Consider the following 15,555-nt stretch of genomic DNA (forward strand, 5'->3'; position numbering starts at 1 on the left):
GTCTGCTTAGTCCCCTGATGTTTTCATTTTTTTTATAAACAAATTAGCAGTGGATCTGTCACAGAAAGGTAAACACGGCATTCAAATGATCCCAGGAGCAATAGAATTATTTCTTTTATTATTGCAGATGATATTATTCTTTTATCAGATACAGTCACTGGATTACAAAATCAACTAAATGTATTAAAACAGAAAGCTGGTCGATTATGCCTGTCAGTTGATTTGGATAAAACAAATGTGATGGTATATCGAATGGGTGTGTGGGGGGGAAGGGGGTGGTGGCATCTTTCTGCTCACGAAAAATGGTTTTATGGAAATGCAGATGTAAAGGTAACGAACTCTTACAAATACTTAGGACTTTATTTTACAATAAAACTAAGTTTGAAGCATCTTTGGGAGGAATCATGTAGAAAAGGGACGAAGGGGGTCATAGAAATAATCAGATCGCTAAGAAAGTTAAATTGCATTGATCTTTGTATATTTTGGAAATTATTTGATACCCAGATAGAGCCTATGTTGACTTACGGGGCAGAAGTTTGGGGTCTTTACAACAATAATGATATGGAAAAAGTACACTCATTTGCTATCAAGCGTTCCCTTGGTATTCCACTTTATTCATCAGATAAGATTTTGTATGGAGGGACTGGCAGATATCCACTGCATTTGAATATTGGATCAGGGTAATTCGTTTACCAATGCCAAGGCTCTGTAGACAAGCATATGAGATGATGTTGGTACAAAAGGAAACAGGAAAGCAAAACTGGGCATTGTGAAGAAGGAATTAACAGAAAACGGATTTGGAATTGTGTGGTTGTGTCAGGCCGTAGTACATGAATATGGGTTTATTTCTGAACTTAAAGGTAGACTGATTGCTTCATTCAAACAAAACTGGCATTCACAAATGGAATGCATGAAAAAAATACAGTTGGTTCTTTTCATTCAAAAGTATTTTCTAAGCAGAAAAAAATATTATGATAATATCAAACAAGTGGCACAGAACAAACCTAGCCAGGCACTTGGCTTTAATGCCAACAAAAGATGGTTTGAAACTGGCACATCAACACAGATTCCCTGTCCAATATGTAACTTAGCTATTGATGATGAAAACCATTTTGTGTTCGAGTGTAAATCTTATGAGTTTATTCGTAAAAATATGTATTCTTTTTGAGAAAGAGGTGCTAGAAAGAGAAGATATGGTAATGTTGCTTCGAACGAATGATGAAGATATCATAAAATCATTGGCTAAATATATTTCTGAAGCATGAGATCTCCGAAAGAAAACGATAAACAGTAGTTCAGATGCCCAAACATGAAAAAAGTACAAAATTACATTGTGACTGTTATTAGTCACTCTCAGAAAAAAAAAACTACTATCGTAAGATATGTCATTTGTTGATAATTTGATACATACGCATGAATGTGTGCATGTGGATTATGGATGGTCGAGCTGACCAATGTTTCATGTTCGTCTAATTTTCTGTAATTGCGCTAACTGTGCATGTGTTTAGAATATCTATTTACAGTTTGTTTATTTGTTTGATCTTATATCCCTTGAAACTGTGTTTGTACCCCCCTGTCATGAGGACTGTACAGTCAATGACAGTAAAACATCAAAGCGTCAAAGCATCTGTGTGTGTGTGTGTGTGTGTGTGTGTGTGTGTGTGTGTGTTTGTGTGTTTGTGCGTGTGTGTAACATTTGAATGTGTGTGTTTGTGTGAGTATGTTGTGTGTATGTGTGTGTTGTGTGTATGTGAATGTTACATGCACGCGTGGGCGCGCGCGCGTCTGTGTCTGTGTGTGTGTGTGCGCGTGCGCAATGTGTTGTGTGTGTGTGTGTGTGCAATGGTGTGTGTGTGTGTGTGTGTGGTGTGTGTGTGTGTGTGTGTGTGTGTGAATGACTGTGAGTACGAGTGGTGTGAGTGATTTGTGCATCAGCTGCGCGAGTGCAGAGTGTTGGGCACATCGAGTTTGTTTTCGCAAGAATGTGCGCTGTATGAAAATAAGCAATGGTAATAATGATGATTTATCATTATCATTGATATCATCTTCTTTTTTAGTTGTAGTAGTATCATTATCATTTTTATTATCATCATTATTATCATTATGATTATCATTATGATGATGACCATTGACAGACACCCAGTGACCTGTGTGTGGCCATGACAGCATGTCCGGCAAGCACGGACGTCCACACGCAACAAGTGCCAAGAAATGTCCAGGTATGCCTCCTCCTCTCTTTTAGTTGTGACTCGTGCGTGTGTGTGTGTGTATGCGTGTGTGTGTGTGTGTGTGTGACTGTGTCTGTGTGTCTGGGCTGTGCGCGCGTGTGTGCGTGTTTGTTTAAGTGTGCATAAATGGGTATTTGCTTGTGTTTATGTGGGTGTGTGCATGTATGTATGTTTGTATCTATCTATCCATCTTTGCGTATGTGTGCGTGTTTTTGGTTGGTTGGTTGGTTGGTTGACTGAATGTGTGATTTGATTGAGGGATTGATTGATTCAGCGAATGATTTAGTGAGCTTGCGAGCAGGCGTGCGAATGAGTGAGTTGGTGAGTGAGTGAGTGAGTGATTGGGTTAGTGGGGTGAGTGAGAGCACAGGTGAATGAGTGAGTGAGCGAGTGAGTCAGTGAGTACTTTATCGCTCTATGGATGGATGCATGGATTGACTGATTGATTGATTGATTGGTTCATCGACCGATCTATCCACTGAATGGCTATGGTTGACTGACCTGTCCCCAGAGGGTGGAGGAGAGAGAAGGGAAGGGGGAGGACGCATGCGAGGTGTGCGAACTGCTGGTTCAAGTCGTGGACGCGGCCCTAAGGAACAAGAGCTCTCCGGCCGCGGCCAACGCCACGGTGTACAAGTTCTGTGACAGCCTGCCCCATGGCCTCCATGACACCGTGAGTAACACAAGATACAAGCACAACGGGGAAACTTTATTATTACAGATTACAGAATACTTTATCATCTCCACAAGAGAAATTTCATTTGTGGTGTAAAACACATAAACAATACACGGAAATCACAGTCATTCAACATGTATACATAAGAGACAAAATGTTCAGATGGCAACCCATGCGTACAATAAATAATCACAGTAGATAACAACAACACAACCGAAACCTTTAAAATGTAACTTAGAGTAAATCATACATACATCATCACAGCCGTACATGTGCAACACAAAATCAGTTAAAGGATATGAATAAAATAGGCGTGAAATAGCATACTAAAAGTAGACATAAGACATAAAAAGATTATAATAACAATACTTTGATTTAAGATGTCACATTCCACAAACACACATTCTGGCATACATCTTTTATCACAAATCTGATTATCAATTATTGCTGTTTAACGGCTGAATTGAGGTTGGTATAAAGCTGCATTTGTTTATCTGTCTGTAAAAAGAGGAACTGTAGACACATTTTGCTGATAAAATGTGACGAGTCATTCCTGCTGCTGGTGTCGCGATCATCTCCCAGTGCTGCTGTCAGTTACTGCTGCTACTGCTGCTGCTGTTTTGAGTGATACGGATTCTTATATAGCGCCTATCCTCTGTCGGAGACCAAGCTTTAAGCGCTTTACAAACACGGGGTCATTTACACAACAAACTGCCTACCTGGGTACAGCCGACTGACGGCTGCCATTTGGCGCTCATCATTCGTTTTACTGTCTCATTCAATCAGATTTTCAGGCACGCACACATACACACTCAGACAAACATGTAACATTTAACATTTTTTTTACGTGTATGACTGTTTTGTTTATTTACTCCGCCATGTAGGCAGCCATACTCCGTTTTCGGGGTGTGCTTGCTGGGTATGTTCTTGTTTCCTTAACCCACCGAACGCTGACATGGATTACAGGATCTTTAACGTGCGTATTCGATCTTCTGCGTGCGAAAACACACGAAGGAGGATCAGGCACTGGCAGGTCTGCACATATGTTGACCTTGGAGGTCGGAAAAATCTCCACCCTTTACCCACCAGGCGCCACCGAGATTCGAACCTGGGACCCTCAGATTGAGAGTCCAACGCTTTAACCATACGGCTATTGCGCCCGTTGTAATTATTGCTGCTGCTTTTGTTGCTGTCATTGTTGTAGATGTCACTTGCTGCTGCTTCTATTGCTCCTATCACCTATTGCTGCTGCTGTTACTACGGTTGCATACTGCTGCTGTTGTCACTGCTGCTCCTGCTGTTGTTACTGCTACTGTTACCACTGTCACTGCTGCTATTCCTGATGTGAACTACTGCTACTGCTGCTCCTGCTGCTGTCTCTGTCGCTTACGACTGTTGCTGCTACTACTGCTCCTACTGGCCGTTGTTGTTTATTTATTTATTTTATTTCAGTTGTGTTTCAGGATGCTTTTTTTTCCTGCCTAAATCTTTCCCTTTTACCTGAAGATTGCCGCGGGTGTTGTGTATTAGGAAAGCTTGTATGTAGGTTAGTCGTTTGATTTGACTCTACGTATTATCTATTGACGAACATTTGAGTGTCCCTAAGGAAAGTTTCCTGTTGTAATTATTTGAGGCATGCAGACAGTACATTGTATTGAACAGAACTGGATTGAACTGAATTATTTAACCCATTCTACGCTGGGGAGTTTACAATCTCAACAGGCTTCCATGCAATATCGATGCGGAAAAATCGCAGAAATACACTGTTGTTTTTTTTCTTCCAAATTAGGTGTAGACACGCCCAGAAATTATGCGGTAGAAGTAAGTAAATTCCCTTTCCTTATGATTTATGCGCATGTACGAACACGAAAAAAAACAAAACCGTTTTATTGAAACAAATGTTGACGCCAGAACAATACTCGGGCGAAGGGCCGAATGAGTTAATACCACTACCACTACTAATTGGTGTGTTCCTGCAGTGCATCACCTTCGCCCCTCTCATCGTGGACATGCTGGTACAGGGGGTGGACCCTGTGGGAGCCTGCACCAACATCGGTCTCTGTCTTGACGGTAAGTTGCTGGAAGGAAGGCGGCGGCAGAATGGTACCCCTTCAGTGCCAAGCACGTATCACGTACGTGCATAGTGACGTCCCTGATGACGTCATCAGAAGAAGGGAAATAACTCTGGAAAGCTTAAAGTTCACACGGTTTTATCTAGAGTGGTATATCTCCAGACCATTTTCTCAGTTTTAGGTTTGTTGTTTTTGGATGTTGTTTAATGACGAAACATCGCTTTCTACTGTTTTTTCCCCTGGCACTGAAGGGGCACTGAAAAGGTTTCAAGCGCGTATCAGCCACTACAGTGTCCGTGAGACAGAGTCAGGGTTCAAATCCCGGTCTCGCATTTTCTTCCCTCTCAAGGTTGACAAGAAAATTAAACTGAGCGTCTGGTCAGTCGTTCGGATGAGACGATAAACCGAGGTCCCGTGTGCATTACGGCGAATACCATTGAAGACTATAGGTAGTTTTCGTGACAGTTTTAAGTTACCTCGTATTAATCACGTGTCTAAGGGTGACAATAATCTAATTCCATACATCCTTTTATTCAAACCGTAAATGAGTTCCTGTTTATATGGCAAATTATTTAGCTTGATGGAGACAGACAGACAGACAGACAGAGACAGAGAGAGCATATACAGTTATAAAGTAGACTACAGAAAAAGGAGACAAAGGTAGTATTCAGTACATGAAAATACATAATATGTTATAACATGATACTGACAGTCAATGAGAGGTGTTCTACTGTGTCTTAAAAAGTAAAGAATGGAAGTCCTTTTCTTCTGAAAGATCAAAACCTTTAATATAACTTTAATATAACAATGTGGCTTTCTGTTTGAAAAGTAAAGATGCAAGAAAGAGAAGTGTTGTTTTTCCGTGTGTGTGTGTGTGTGTGTGTGTGTGTGTGTGTGTAATATGCTCAAAGGAGGCCAAAAAAAAGTCATTTTAGCTGTAAGTAAGATGATTAGATTTGCAAATGTTGCCTAGTTATACTTTTGGAGTTAAAAGACATTTGTGTTTTCTCAACTTTTGTGTGACATTGTTGTGTATTTGGAAATGTTTGTTCTGGGCATGAACAGATTATTTTGCAGTAATCCTCCATACTCCAATAGGAGTGAAAGGATAATTAAAACTTGAAGCGTGTGTGTGTGTGTGTGTGTGTGTGTGTGTGTGTGTGTGTGTGTGTGTGTGTGTGTGCTGTTGCCGTTATTGCGTTGTGGCGTGTGTGTGTTTGTGTGTGTGTGTGTGTGTGTGTGTGTGTGTGTGTGTGTGTTTCAGCGCCCGTGCCAGTTCACCAGGAGTATCCTTCTGTCAACAACATGCAAGCCCAGGTGAGATATCAATGATTCAGTGCTTTTGGTAAATACCCTAAAATCGTTGAATAAGAGTACACACACACACACACACACACACACACACACACACACACACACACACACACACACACACACACACACACACGAGCATACTTTGATATCAGCCTATTAGGTTACGTGGTTTTACTTTTGTTTTCACTTCTCTGGAAAGAAGAGTATTTTTTTCGTTTGATGATAAAACAATCAACTTTTTTCTTTGATGATAAAGCAATCAGTGATTACAAATTTTACAAATTAAGCCTTTCAGAAAGCATTCAGAATTGAGTTCTTCATCAAAATTCCAGAATCACACATAACTTGTTATCAAGAGTGAATTTTTTTAAAGATAAATGGACTCACTATCCACAACTAAGATATGTATCAAAAAACAAACCAATGGAGATAATTTACAAGCTGGTGAATGCAAAGAAAAAGCTGTTCTATCCCTTTTACGCAAATCGGACAATAACACATTTTAACTCACTCAGTACGGCCAGTCCTCTCTTCTCCTCTACACAGACCCCTCGGATGTCCAGTGGGTGTCTGAATGACCCATCCTTTAGCTTCCGTCGTCAGAATTGTGGTATTCTTTATCAACATTCACGTCTTCAGTATAAGAGCCTTCCGCTTGCAATATTTTGATGATGGTAATTGGGGTGAAACGCTGTTAACGTCGTCTCTTTCGCCGTTCGTATGGAAAGGATTAAAACACTGTTGTTGTTTTTTCAGACCTCATACAGCACTACACTGTTCAACCAAATCTGTGGAATCATGTGTATCATATTTGCGTTCTAAAATCAACCTGTCTGTTCAGCTTCCCTCTGATGGCCCGTACTGTGAGCTGTGTGAGCTGTTGGTCCAGGAAGTAGACAAGTACCTGGCGGAAAACTCAACAGAAGCCGCCATCAACGCCACCGTCTACAAACTGTGTAACGACCTGCCTGACTCTATCAAAGACACGGTGAGTACAACTTTTTCACGAGTCCAGACATTTGATGTTTTCATTCCTTATCTGTTGTGCATGTGTGTGTGTGTGTGTGTGTGTGTGTGTGTGTGTGTGTGTTGTCCTGTGTTGTGTAGTGTTGTGTTGTGCATGTGAGTGAGCGAGCGAGAGACAGACAGATTCGTACCTGTATGAGATATTTTTTTGTTGAACAAATGATTGCTGTGCAGTGCCTGTCGTTGGCTCCACTGGTGGTGACAACACTGTCCAATGGTGTGGATCCCAAACAAGCCTGTACATTCCTCACACTGTGTTCTTCCTCAGGTACTTGACGAGTAACACGTGTGTGTGTGTGAGCGTGTCCGTGTGTGTGTGCGTGCGTGTGTGTGTGCATGTGTGCGTGCGTGCGTGTATGTGTGGGGGGGGAGGCAGGGGGAGGAGGGGGGGGGGGGGGCTTGTGTGTGTTCAACAGTCAGACAAAAACAGACAAATAAATGAAGATAATATCAGCATTGTTGGCAAAATATAGTATTCAGCTTCCATTCAACTTACTTCGATGTCATTTAGTTAGCTGTTCAACTCACTTCCATGTCTATTTGTTTCAGAGTTGCCATCAAAAGTAAAGGTAAGGTACTATTGTAGTTATGTGTGTGTTCACTTTTTCATGTTTAAAAATAGTAGCTCTTCCTTTTGTGTTCAGATTTTCATAGTATCAGATCTTAACTATTTCAAATATATACTGGTTATTTTTGTGGGTAGTGTCATCGTTTTGTATTCACACTTCTGTTTCTTTTGTAAATATCGCTTGAAACGTGAATGTAGTATGTAAACAGTATCCCACATTATGTGTGTTTAATCATTACGTCATTCTGAAAATCTGCTATTATAATATATCACAGTGAAGTCAAATGTAGGTGACAATGGCTAAGGCAGTTTGTTTCATTTATACACGTGTTGATGATTTCCATTATCATCTTAATTGAAACACCAAAAGCGTTTCCTTTCAATCATTAAATTTTGTCCATTTTGATATCAGGCAAGCACTCTCGTGGCTCATTCAGTTATTTCTTGTCAATGTTTGTCTCGCCCTTTCTTTCTCTTTTTTTTATCTCTGTGCCTCCGTCTCTGCCTCTGTCTGTCTGTCTGTCTCTATCTATCTATCTATCTATCTGTATATTTGTCTATCTATCTATCAACCTATCTCCTCCATTCTCAGGCGTAGTTTTTATCTCCGTCTATGTCTGTCTGTCCATCAATAAATCTCTAAATCTTACTCTTTCTCTCTCTCTCTCTCTCTCTCTCTCTCTCTCTCTCTCTGTTTGTGTCTTTCTTTGTCTCTCACTCTCTGATTCTATTTCATTCTCTTTCTTCCCAAGTCTTATTTTTCCGATGATAAAATGATGGAATGAATTATTAGTAAAGTACAAATAAAACTCTCCCTTTTTTATCACTGACAATTTAATGAAACGCACAACTCATCGGAAAACACGTATGACAAGTTCTGCGTACATCAGTACGCCAGTCTTTGCTCCAAAGACTTCAGAAAACATAAAGGTAGGTGCCTGGTGATGGTGTTGCAGCGTGTGTCGGATGGCCCGGTCTGTGAGCTGTGTGAGCTGTTGGTCCAGGAAGTAGACAAGTACCTGGCGGAAAACTCAACAGAAGCCGCCATCAACGCCACCGTCTACAAACTGTGTAACGACCTGCCCGACTCTATCAAAGACACGGTGAGTCACCCACTGCATTATCATCATCGTCGTCGTCGTCGCCACCGTCATCGTCGTCATGGAGCCATTTGGAAAGAAGCACAATAAGAATTTTTACTTTCTGGATATTAACATTTATTTGTTGTTGTTTTTTCTTTGTTTTGTTTTTTAGTCTCGAACGTACACACGCACACACACGCGTTTGTGTGTGGGCGTGTACATGCGCGCGCGCGCGCGTGTGTGTGTGTGTGTTTGAGTCTGTCTGTTTGTGTCCGTGCGAGAGAGAAAGAGGGAGGGTGTTATACCTGTATGAAATATTGTTGAACAAATGATTGCTGTGCAGTGCCTGTCGTTGGCTCCACTGGTGGTGACAACACTGTCCAATGGTGTGGATCCCAAACAAGCCTGTACATTCCTCACACTGTGTTCTTCCTCAGGTACTTGACGAGTAACACGTGTGTGTGGGTGGGTGTGTGTGGGTGTGGGTGTGTGTGTATGTTTGCGCGTGTGTGTGTGTTTGTATGTAGCCTATGTGTGTGTGTGTGTGTGTGTGTGCGTGTGGTGTTTCTCTGTGTGAGTGTGTTTTTTTTTGTTTTCATTGTTGTTTGTTCTTTTTTGTTTGTTGTTGTTGTTGTTTTGAGGTGTTTTTTTCTGTTTGTGTGTGTTTGTGTGTGTTGTGTGTGTGTGTGTGTGTGTGTGTGTGTGTGTGTGTATTCGAGCGCGCGTGTGAATTTGTGTGTGCAATGGATCAAACAAAAAACAAACAAATAAACGAAGATACTTACAAAGATAGACTCATAGTACTTGTATTGCCATCTAACTCAATTCAATGTCAATTTGTTTCAGATTTTAAGTCGCCATCAAATGTTAAGGTAAGATGCAAATGATGTTCATTGCTTTTATCATCGTAAGTCTCTGTCTCCATCTCTCTTTCTCTCTCTGTCTCTGCCTCTCTCTCCCTCGCTCCCTCTTTCTCTCTCCCTCTCTTTCGATGGTGGCAGAATTGTTCAGACGCTTATCTGCCAATACTGTGTCCATGAGGTTCACAGTCTCACCCTTTCTCCCTAGTTTGAGTGGAAAATCAAACTGAGCTTCTGGTCATTTGGATGAAGCGATAAACCGAGATCATGTATGCAGCACGCACTTGGCGCACTGAAAAAGGACCCATGACTACATAAGTGTTGTCCTAGAAATCCACTCTGTTAGGTATACATATAGGCCTACATGCACTCAAAGTCCTATCAGCCCGTATGGTTACACCGCTGGTTAGTCATCTCCCCAGCAGTTGTGGTGTAGCGTATATGGCTCCGTCCGAATGCAGTGACGCCTCCTTAAGAAACTGCAACTGAAACCATCCCTTTGTTTGTATTTTGTTCTCTTTTTTCAATGTTGCTCTGTTGATAAAACCATTTCAATGGTGGACGAATAAAGTTCAAATGAATCCCCTTGTTCTAACTAACAACAGGCATACATGATAATAAGACACACAACCGATTGGGAAAAACGTTTGACAAGTTCTATGTACATCATTACGCCAGTCCTTGCTCCAAAGACTTCAGAAAACATAAAGGTCGGTGACTTGTTATGGTGTTGCAGCGTGTGTCGGATGGCCTGGTCTGTGAGCTGTGTGAGCTGTTGGTCCAGGAAGTAGACAAGTACCTGGCGGAAAATTCAACAGAAGCCGCCATCAACGCCACCGTCTACAAACTGTGTAACGACCTGCCCGACTCTATCAAAGACACGGTGAGTCACCCACTACATTATCATTACTATCGTTATTATTGTTATTATCATCATCGTTATTATCATCGTCAGTATTCAAATATAATTCACAGCAGATAAAAAGTCTGTCCAAAACGAGAGCTGGACGAATTATTCTGCACAGAGATAAAAAAAAAATCCTGAAGAGCAGTAATTTTGATGATGTCAGTTTTCTTTGTCCGTCAATGTAGGGGTTGAAATTATAAAAAAAAAAAAAAAAATCACTCCTGTGTTATGTTAGGAATATTTGTTTTTCCATCATAATATTCTGCAATCATGGATGAACAAATTTGGAATTTTGACTTTCTGGTTGTTGACGTTTATTAGTTTCCTTGCTTTGTTTGTTGGGGTGGGTTTTTTTTTTTTTTTCCACGTGCACATGTGCTCACACACGTGCACGCGCGTGTGCGTGCGTGCGTCATGTGTGTATATGTGTGTGTGTTGTGTGAGTCCGTGTGTGTATGTGTTACTGATATGTTGTATGTGTGAGTGTGTGTGTGTAAGTGAGTGAGTGAGAGAGAGAGAGAGAGAGAGAGTCGTACCCGTATGAAATATTGTTATACAAATGATTGCTGTGCAGTGCCTGTTGTTGGCTCCACTGGTGGTGACAACACTGTCCAATGGTGTGGATCCCAAACAAGCCTGTACATTCCTCAAACTGTGTTCTTCCTCAGGTACTTGACGAGTAACACGTGTGTGTGTGTGTGTGATTGTGTGAGTGTGTGTGTGTTTGTGTGTGTGCGTGTGTTTGTTTGAATGCATAAGTATGTATCAATGTATGTATATATATATATATATATATATATATATATATATATATATATATATATTGTGTGTGTGTGTGTGTTCGCGCGCGTGTGTATTTGTGTGTGCAATGGATCAAACAAAATTTTAAAAAATATACAAAGATACATAGAAAGATAGACTTATAGTATTTGTATTGCCATTCAACTCACGTCAATGTCATTTTGTTGCAGACTTTGGGTCCTCATCAAATGTTAAGGTAAGATGCAAGTTGTTGAATCTACATTGCTTATATCCACATAAGTTTCTGTCACCATCTCTCTCTCTCTCTCTCTCTCTCTCTCTCTCTCTCTCTCTCTCTCTCTCTCCTTCAGAGTTCAGATGTTTTTGCCGCAGGTTATTGTAAAGGACACAATTGTTTATAAAATGGTTTTCATCTTCGATTACATTACAACGTTTACATGCGTAATTTGAATTACATTTGAATGTTCTTCTAAAAAATGATCCATTTATTGGGAGCAAACCAAGCCGTAATTTTACCAAACAGTCCCTAAAACACTTTTTATCCACATATTCAAAATATTGCTCACACTGAAAACCAGTTTTAAACAGTCTGTAGTTATGATATATATCTTTAGACATTACTGACTCGTCCCACTCCTGCATAAATATATCTTTCATTCTTTGCTTAAATAATGACAAAAATGTTTGCTCACAACCAACTTAGGTCAATCGTATGTTCACTTGATGAAGAATGGTTCTGTTTACAGTATTCGTAAACTATGCATTTATATATTTAATGCCCTGAAGATACGACAGGAATTCTGTGACAACAATGATGAAAGTTAGAATTAATTTACTATGCACGAGAAACACTTTTGTTGTACAGGTTAAGTTAGTACGTATTTTACATTTTGTTGTGGCTGAGTGATCACCATATTGTGTACTTTTGACCTCTTTCTAGGGGCCGGAGGCCTGGAGATTAAAGTTTTGTTCTTGTTCTTGTTCTCTCTCTCCCTCTCTCTCTCTCTCTCTCTCTCTCTCTCTCTTTCGATCCCTCTCTTTGGATGGTGGCAGAATTGTTAAAATGCTTATCTGCCAAAACTGTGTCCATGGGGTTTCAGGTTCGAATCCCAGTCTCGCCCTTTCTCCCAAGTTTGACTAAAAATCAAACTGATCTTCAGGTCATTTGGATGAGGCGATGAACCGTGTTCACGTGTGCAGCACGCACTTCGCGCACTGAAAAAGAACCCATGACAACATAAGTAAATCCACTCTTTTAGGTATACGTATGCATGCACTCGAAGCCCGACCAGTCCGTGTGGTTATCCCAGTGGTCAGTTATCTCCCAAGCAGATGCCGTGTAACGTATATGGCTTTGTCCGAACGCAGTGACACCTCCTTGAAAAACTGAAACTGAAACTATCCCTCTGTTTGTATTTTGTTGACCTTTTTCAAAGTTGTGCTGTTGACAAAACTATTATAATCATGGAGGAATAACGTTTACATGAATCCCTTTTTGAAAGAAACAGTACGCACAAATGATTGGGAAACACGTATCACAAACTTTATGTATATCAATACACCAGTCCTTACTCGAAAGACTTCAGAGGACATAAGGATTGGTGCCTGGTGATGGTGTTGCAGCGTGTGTCGGATGGCCCGTACTGTGAGCTGTGTGAGCTGTTGGTCCAGGAAATAGACAAGTACCTGGCGGAAAACTCAACAGAAGCCGCCATCAACGCCACCATCAACAAACTGTGTAACGACCTGCCCGACTCTATCAAAGACACGGTGAGTCATCCACTGCATTATCATCATCGTCGTCGTCATCGTCACCGTCGTCATTGTCATCATTATCATCATCAACGTTCCGATATAATTCATAATAGATTGATAAAATGAAAATAAATGTTTATTCAAAATGAGAGCTGAGTGACTAATTCTGCACAGAGACACAAATGAAGTATAATATTTTGGAGATGTCAGTTTTCTTTGTCAGTTTAAAGTAACAGTTGTCACTTTCTGAGATCTCGGTTTCTAAACACTGCATTGAGTGACGATTGATGGTGACGTGCGTCCGTTTGTACCAGCTGTGTTTGTTGTTGTTTTTGTTAGTTTCTTTGTTTGCTTGTTTGTGTGTGTGTGTGTGTGTGTGTGAGGTCAGGGGCATAGCCCTTGCTACTCGTACCATGTAACCCAGTACTACCTGCCGCATGTGAAGTCTCCCAGCCACGGACCAGGCGGAGGAGGAAACCTTTCCCAATGGCTGTGAAGGCGGAAGAGGATGACCAAAGGGCAGGGGGAGCTCTTATCCTTGGCTGGAAGTCACCCTAGGAGACGGAGCTCCAAAGAATAAACCTCCTCCTGCCGAGGCCGTCCTACACGTGGCAGTATCTGCACCTGTGGGACTGTGAGCATCGGTAGGCGAGAGAGTGGGCTTTGTATGAAATATTGTTGAACAAATGATTGCTGTGCAGTGCCTGTCGTTGGCTCCACTGGTGGTGACAACACTGTCCAATGGTGTGGATCCCAAACAAGCCTGTACATTCCTCACGCTGTGTTCTTCCTCAGGTACTTGACGAGTAACACAGAAGTGGTGTGTGTGTGTGTGTGTGTGTGTGTGTGTGTGTGTGTACCTACGTGTATTTGGGTGTCTGTGTGTGCACATACATATGCATGTCTATGTATGTGCGTGTGCATCTGCAAGTTCACACGAATCTGTGCAAGCAGGTGTGTGTGTCTCTCTGCGTGTCTCTGTGTGTGCATCTGTCTGCATGTGATTCTTTGTGTCTGTGTTCCTCTGTATACCTGTGTGTATCTGTATGTCTGTGTGTGCAGGTGCGTATGCATATCTATGTATGTGTAAGTTCGTGTGTACTTAAAAACGAACCTTTGCAATCAGGTGTATATATAAGCAAACGGGAAAAATTCTTACAAAGATAAACTAATAGGATTTGCATTGCTAATACAATATGATATTCAGCGTGCATGCAACTCACTTCGATGTCAATTTGTTTCAGACTTTGAGCCGCATTCAGCTGTTAAGGTAATACGCAAATCATCGATGAAAGTTCAATACTTTCAACATGTGTCTTTCTGTCTGTCTGTCTGTCTCTCACTCTCTCTCTCTCTTTCTCTCTTTCTTTATTTCTCTCTCTTACCCTGTCTCTCTCTTTCTGTCTATGTCTCCCTCTCTCTAGAGGGTGGCTGAATGGTTAAGACACTTATCTTCCAATGCTTGTCCATGAGGGTCGGGATTCGAATCCATGTCTTGTCTTTTCTCCCAAGTTTGACTGGAAAATCAAACTGAGGTTCTGGTCATTCGGATGAAATAAATTGAGTTCCCGTATGCTGCACGCACTTGAAGCACTGGAGAAAAAAACTGACAACGTACGTGTTGTCCTCTGGTAGAATTATGTAGAAGCAATCCACTCTGATAGATGTACAGATAGTTGTGCATCTCAAACCCCGACTAGCCCGATGGGTTACGCTGCTAGTCAGGCATCTGTCCAGTAGATGTGGTGTAACGTATATAACTTTGTCCGAACGCAGTGACGTTTCCTTGAGAAACTGAAACTGAAACTCTCCCTTTATTTGTATTTATGCTCTCTTTTTTTTTTAAGTTGTGCTGTTGATAAAACCATTTCTATGATGGATAAATAACGTTCAAATTATTCCCCTTCTTATAACTATCAGCACGCAAAAATGATAATAAGACGCACATCTGATTGGGAAAAATGTATCACAAGTTCTTTGTACATCATTACGCTAGTCTTTGCTCCAAAGACTCCAGAAAACATAAAGGTCTGTGCCTGGTGATGGTGTTGCAGCGTGTGTCGGATGGCCCGGTCTGTGAACTGTGTGAGCTGTTGGTCCAGGAAGTAGACAAGTACCTGGCGGAAAACTCAACAGAAGCCGCCATCAACGCCACCGTCTACAAACTGTGTAACGACCTGCCCGACTCTATCAAAGACACGGTGAGTCATCTACTGTATCATCATTATTAATAGCTTTATCATCATCATGGTCGTCATCATCATCATCAACGTTCTGATGTAATTCATCATATGTTTATTTTAAT

General features: G+C 41.2%; 1 protein-coding gene across 4 annotated transcripts in view; it reads left to right on the forward strand.

Moving 5' to 3' along the window:
* The window catches only part of LOC143288969 (uncharacterized), a 39,910-nt gene that overhangs the window by 11,176 nt on the left and 13,179 nt on the right, over nt 1-15,555 (forward strand). For 2 of the 4 annotated variants that reach the window (XM_076597679.1, XM_076597689.1), the window contains exons 4-20: nt 2,136-2,219; nt 2,740-2,901; nt 4,884-4,974; nt 6,241-6,293; nt 7,132-7,278; nt 7,491-7,584; nt 7,866-7,885; nt 8,841-8,987; nt 9,310-9,403; nt 9,813-9,838; nt 10,563-10,709; nt 11,308-11,401; nt 11,705-11,730; nt 13,119-13,265; nt 13,952-14,045; nt 14,495-14,520; nt 15,305-15,451. In XM_076597679.1, the coding sequence (XP_076453794.1) occupies nt 2,136-2,219; nt 2,740-2,901; nt 4,884-4,974; nt 6,241-6,293; nt 7,132-7,278; nt 7,491-7,584; nt 7,866-7,885; nt 8,841-8,987; nt 9,310-9,403; nt 9,813-9,838; nt 10,563-10,709; nt 11,308-11,401; nt 11,705-11,730; nt 13,119-13,265; nt 13,952-14,045; nt 14,495-14,520; nt 15,305-15,451 (1,599 nt within the window). The remainder of the gene's footprint in view (nt 1-2,135; nt 2,220-2,739; nt 2,902-4,883; nt 4,975-6,240; nt 6,294-7,131; nt 7,279-7,490; nt 7,585-7,865; nt 7,886-8,840; nt 8,988-9,309; nt 9,404-9,812; nt 9,839-10,562; nt 10,710-11,307; nt 11,402-11,704; nt 11,731-13,118; nt 13,266-13,951; nt 14,046-14,494; nt 14,521-15,304; nt 15,452-15,555) is intronic. The other 2 variants (XM_076597697.1, XM_076597705.1) reach the window with 2 other exon arrangements.

Source organism: Babylonia areolata, chromosome 1 (genome assembly GCF_041734735.1).
Source record: "Babylonia areolata isolate BAREFJ2019XMU chromosome 1, ASM4173473v1, whole genome shotgun sequence".
Lineage (NCBI taxonomy): Eukaryota > Metazoa > Mollusca > Gastropoda > Neogastropoda > Buccinidae > Babylonia > Babylonia areolata.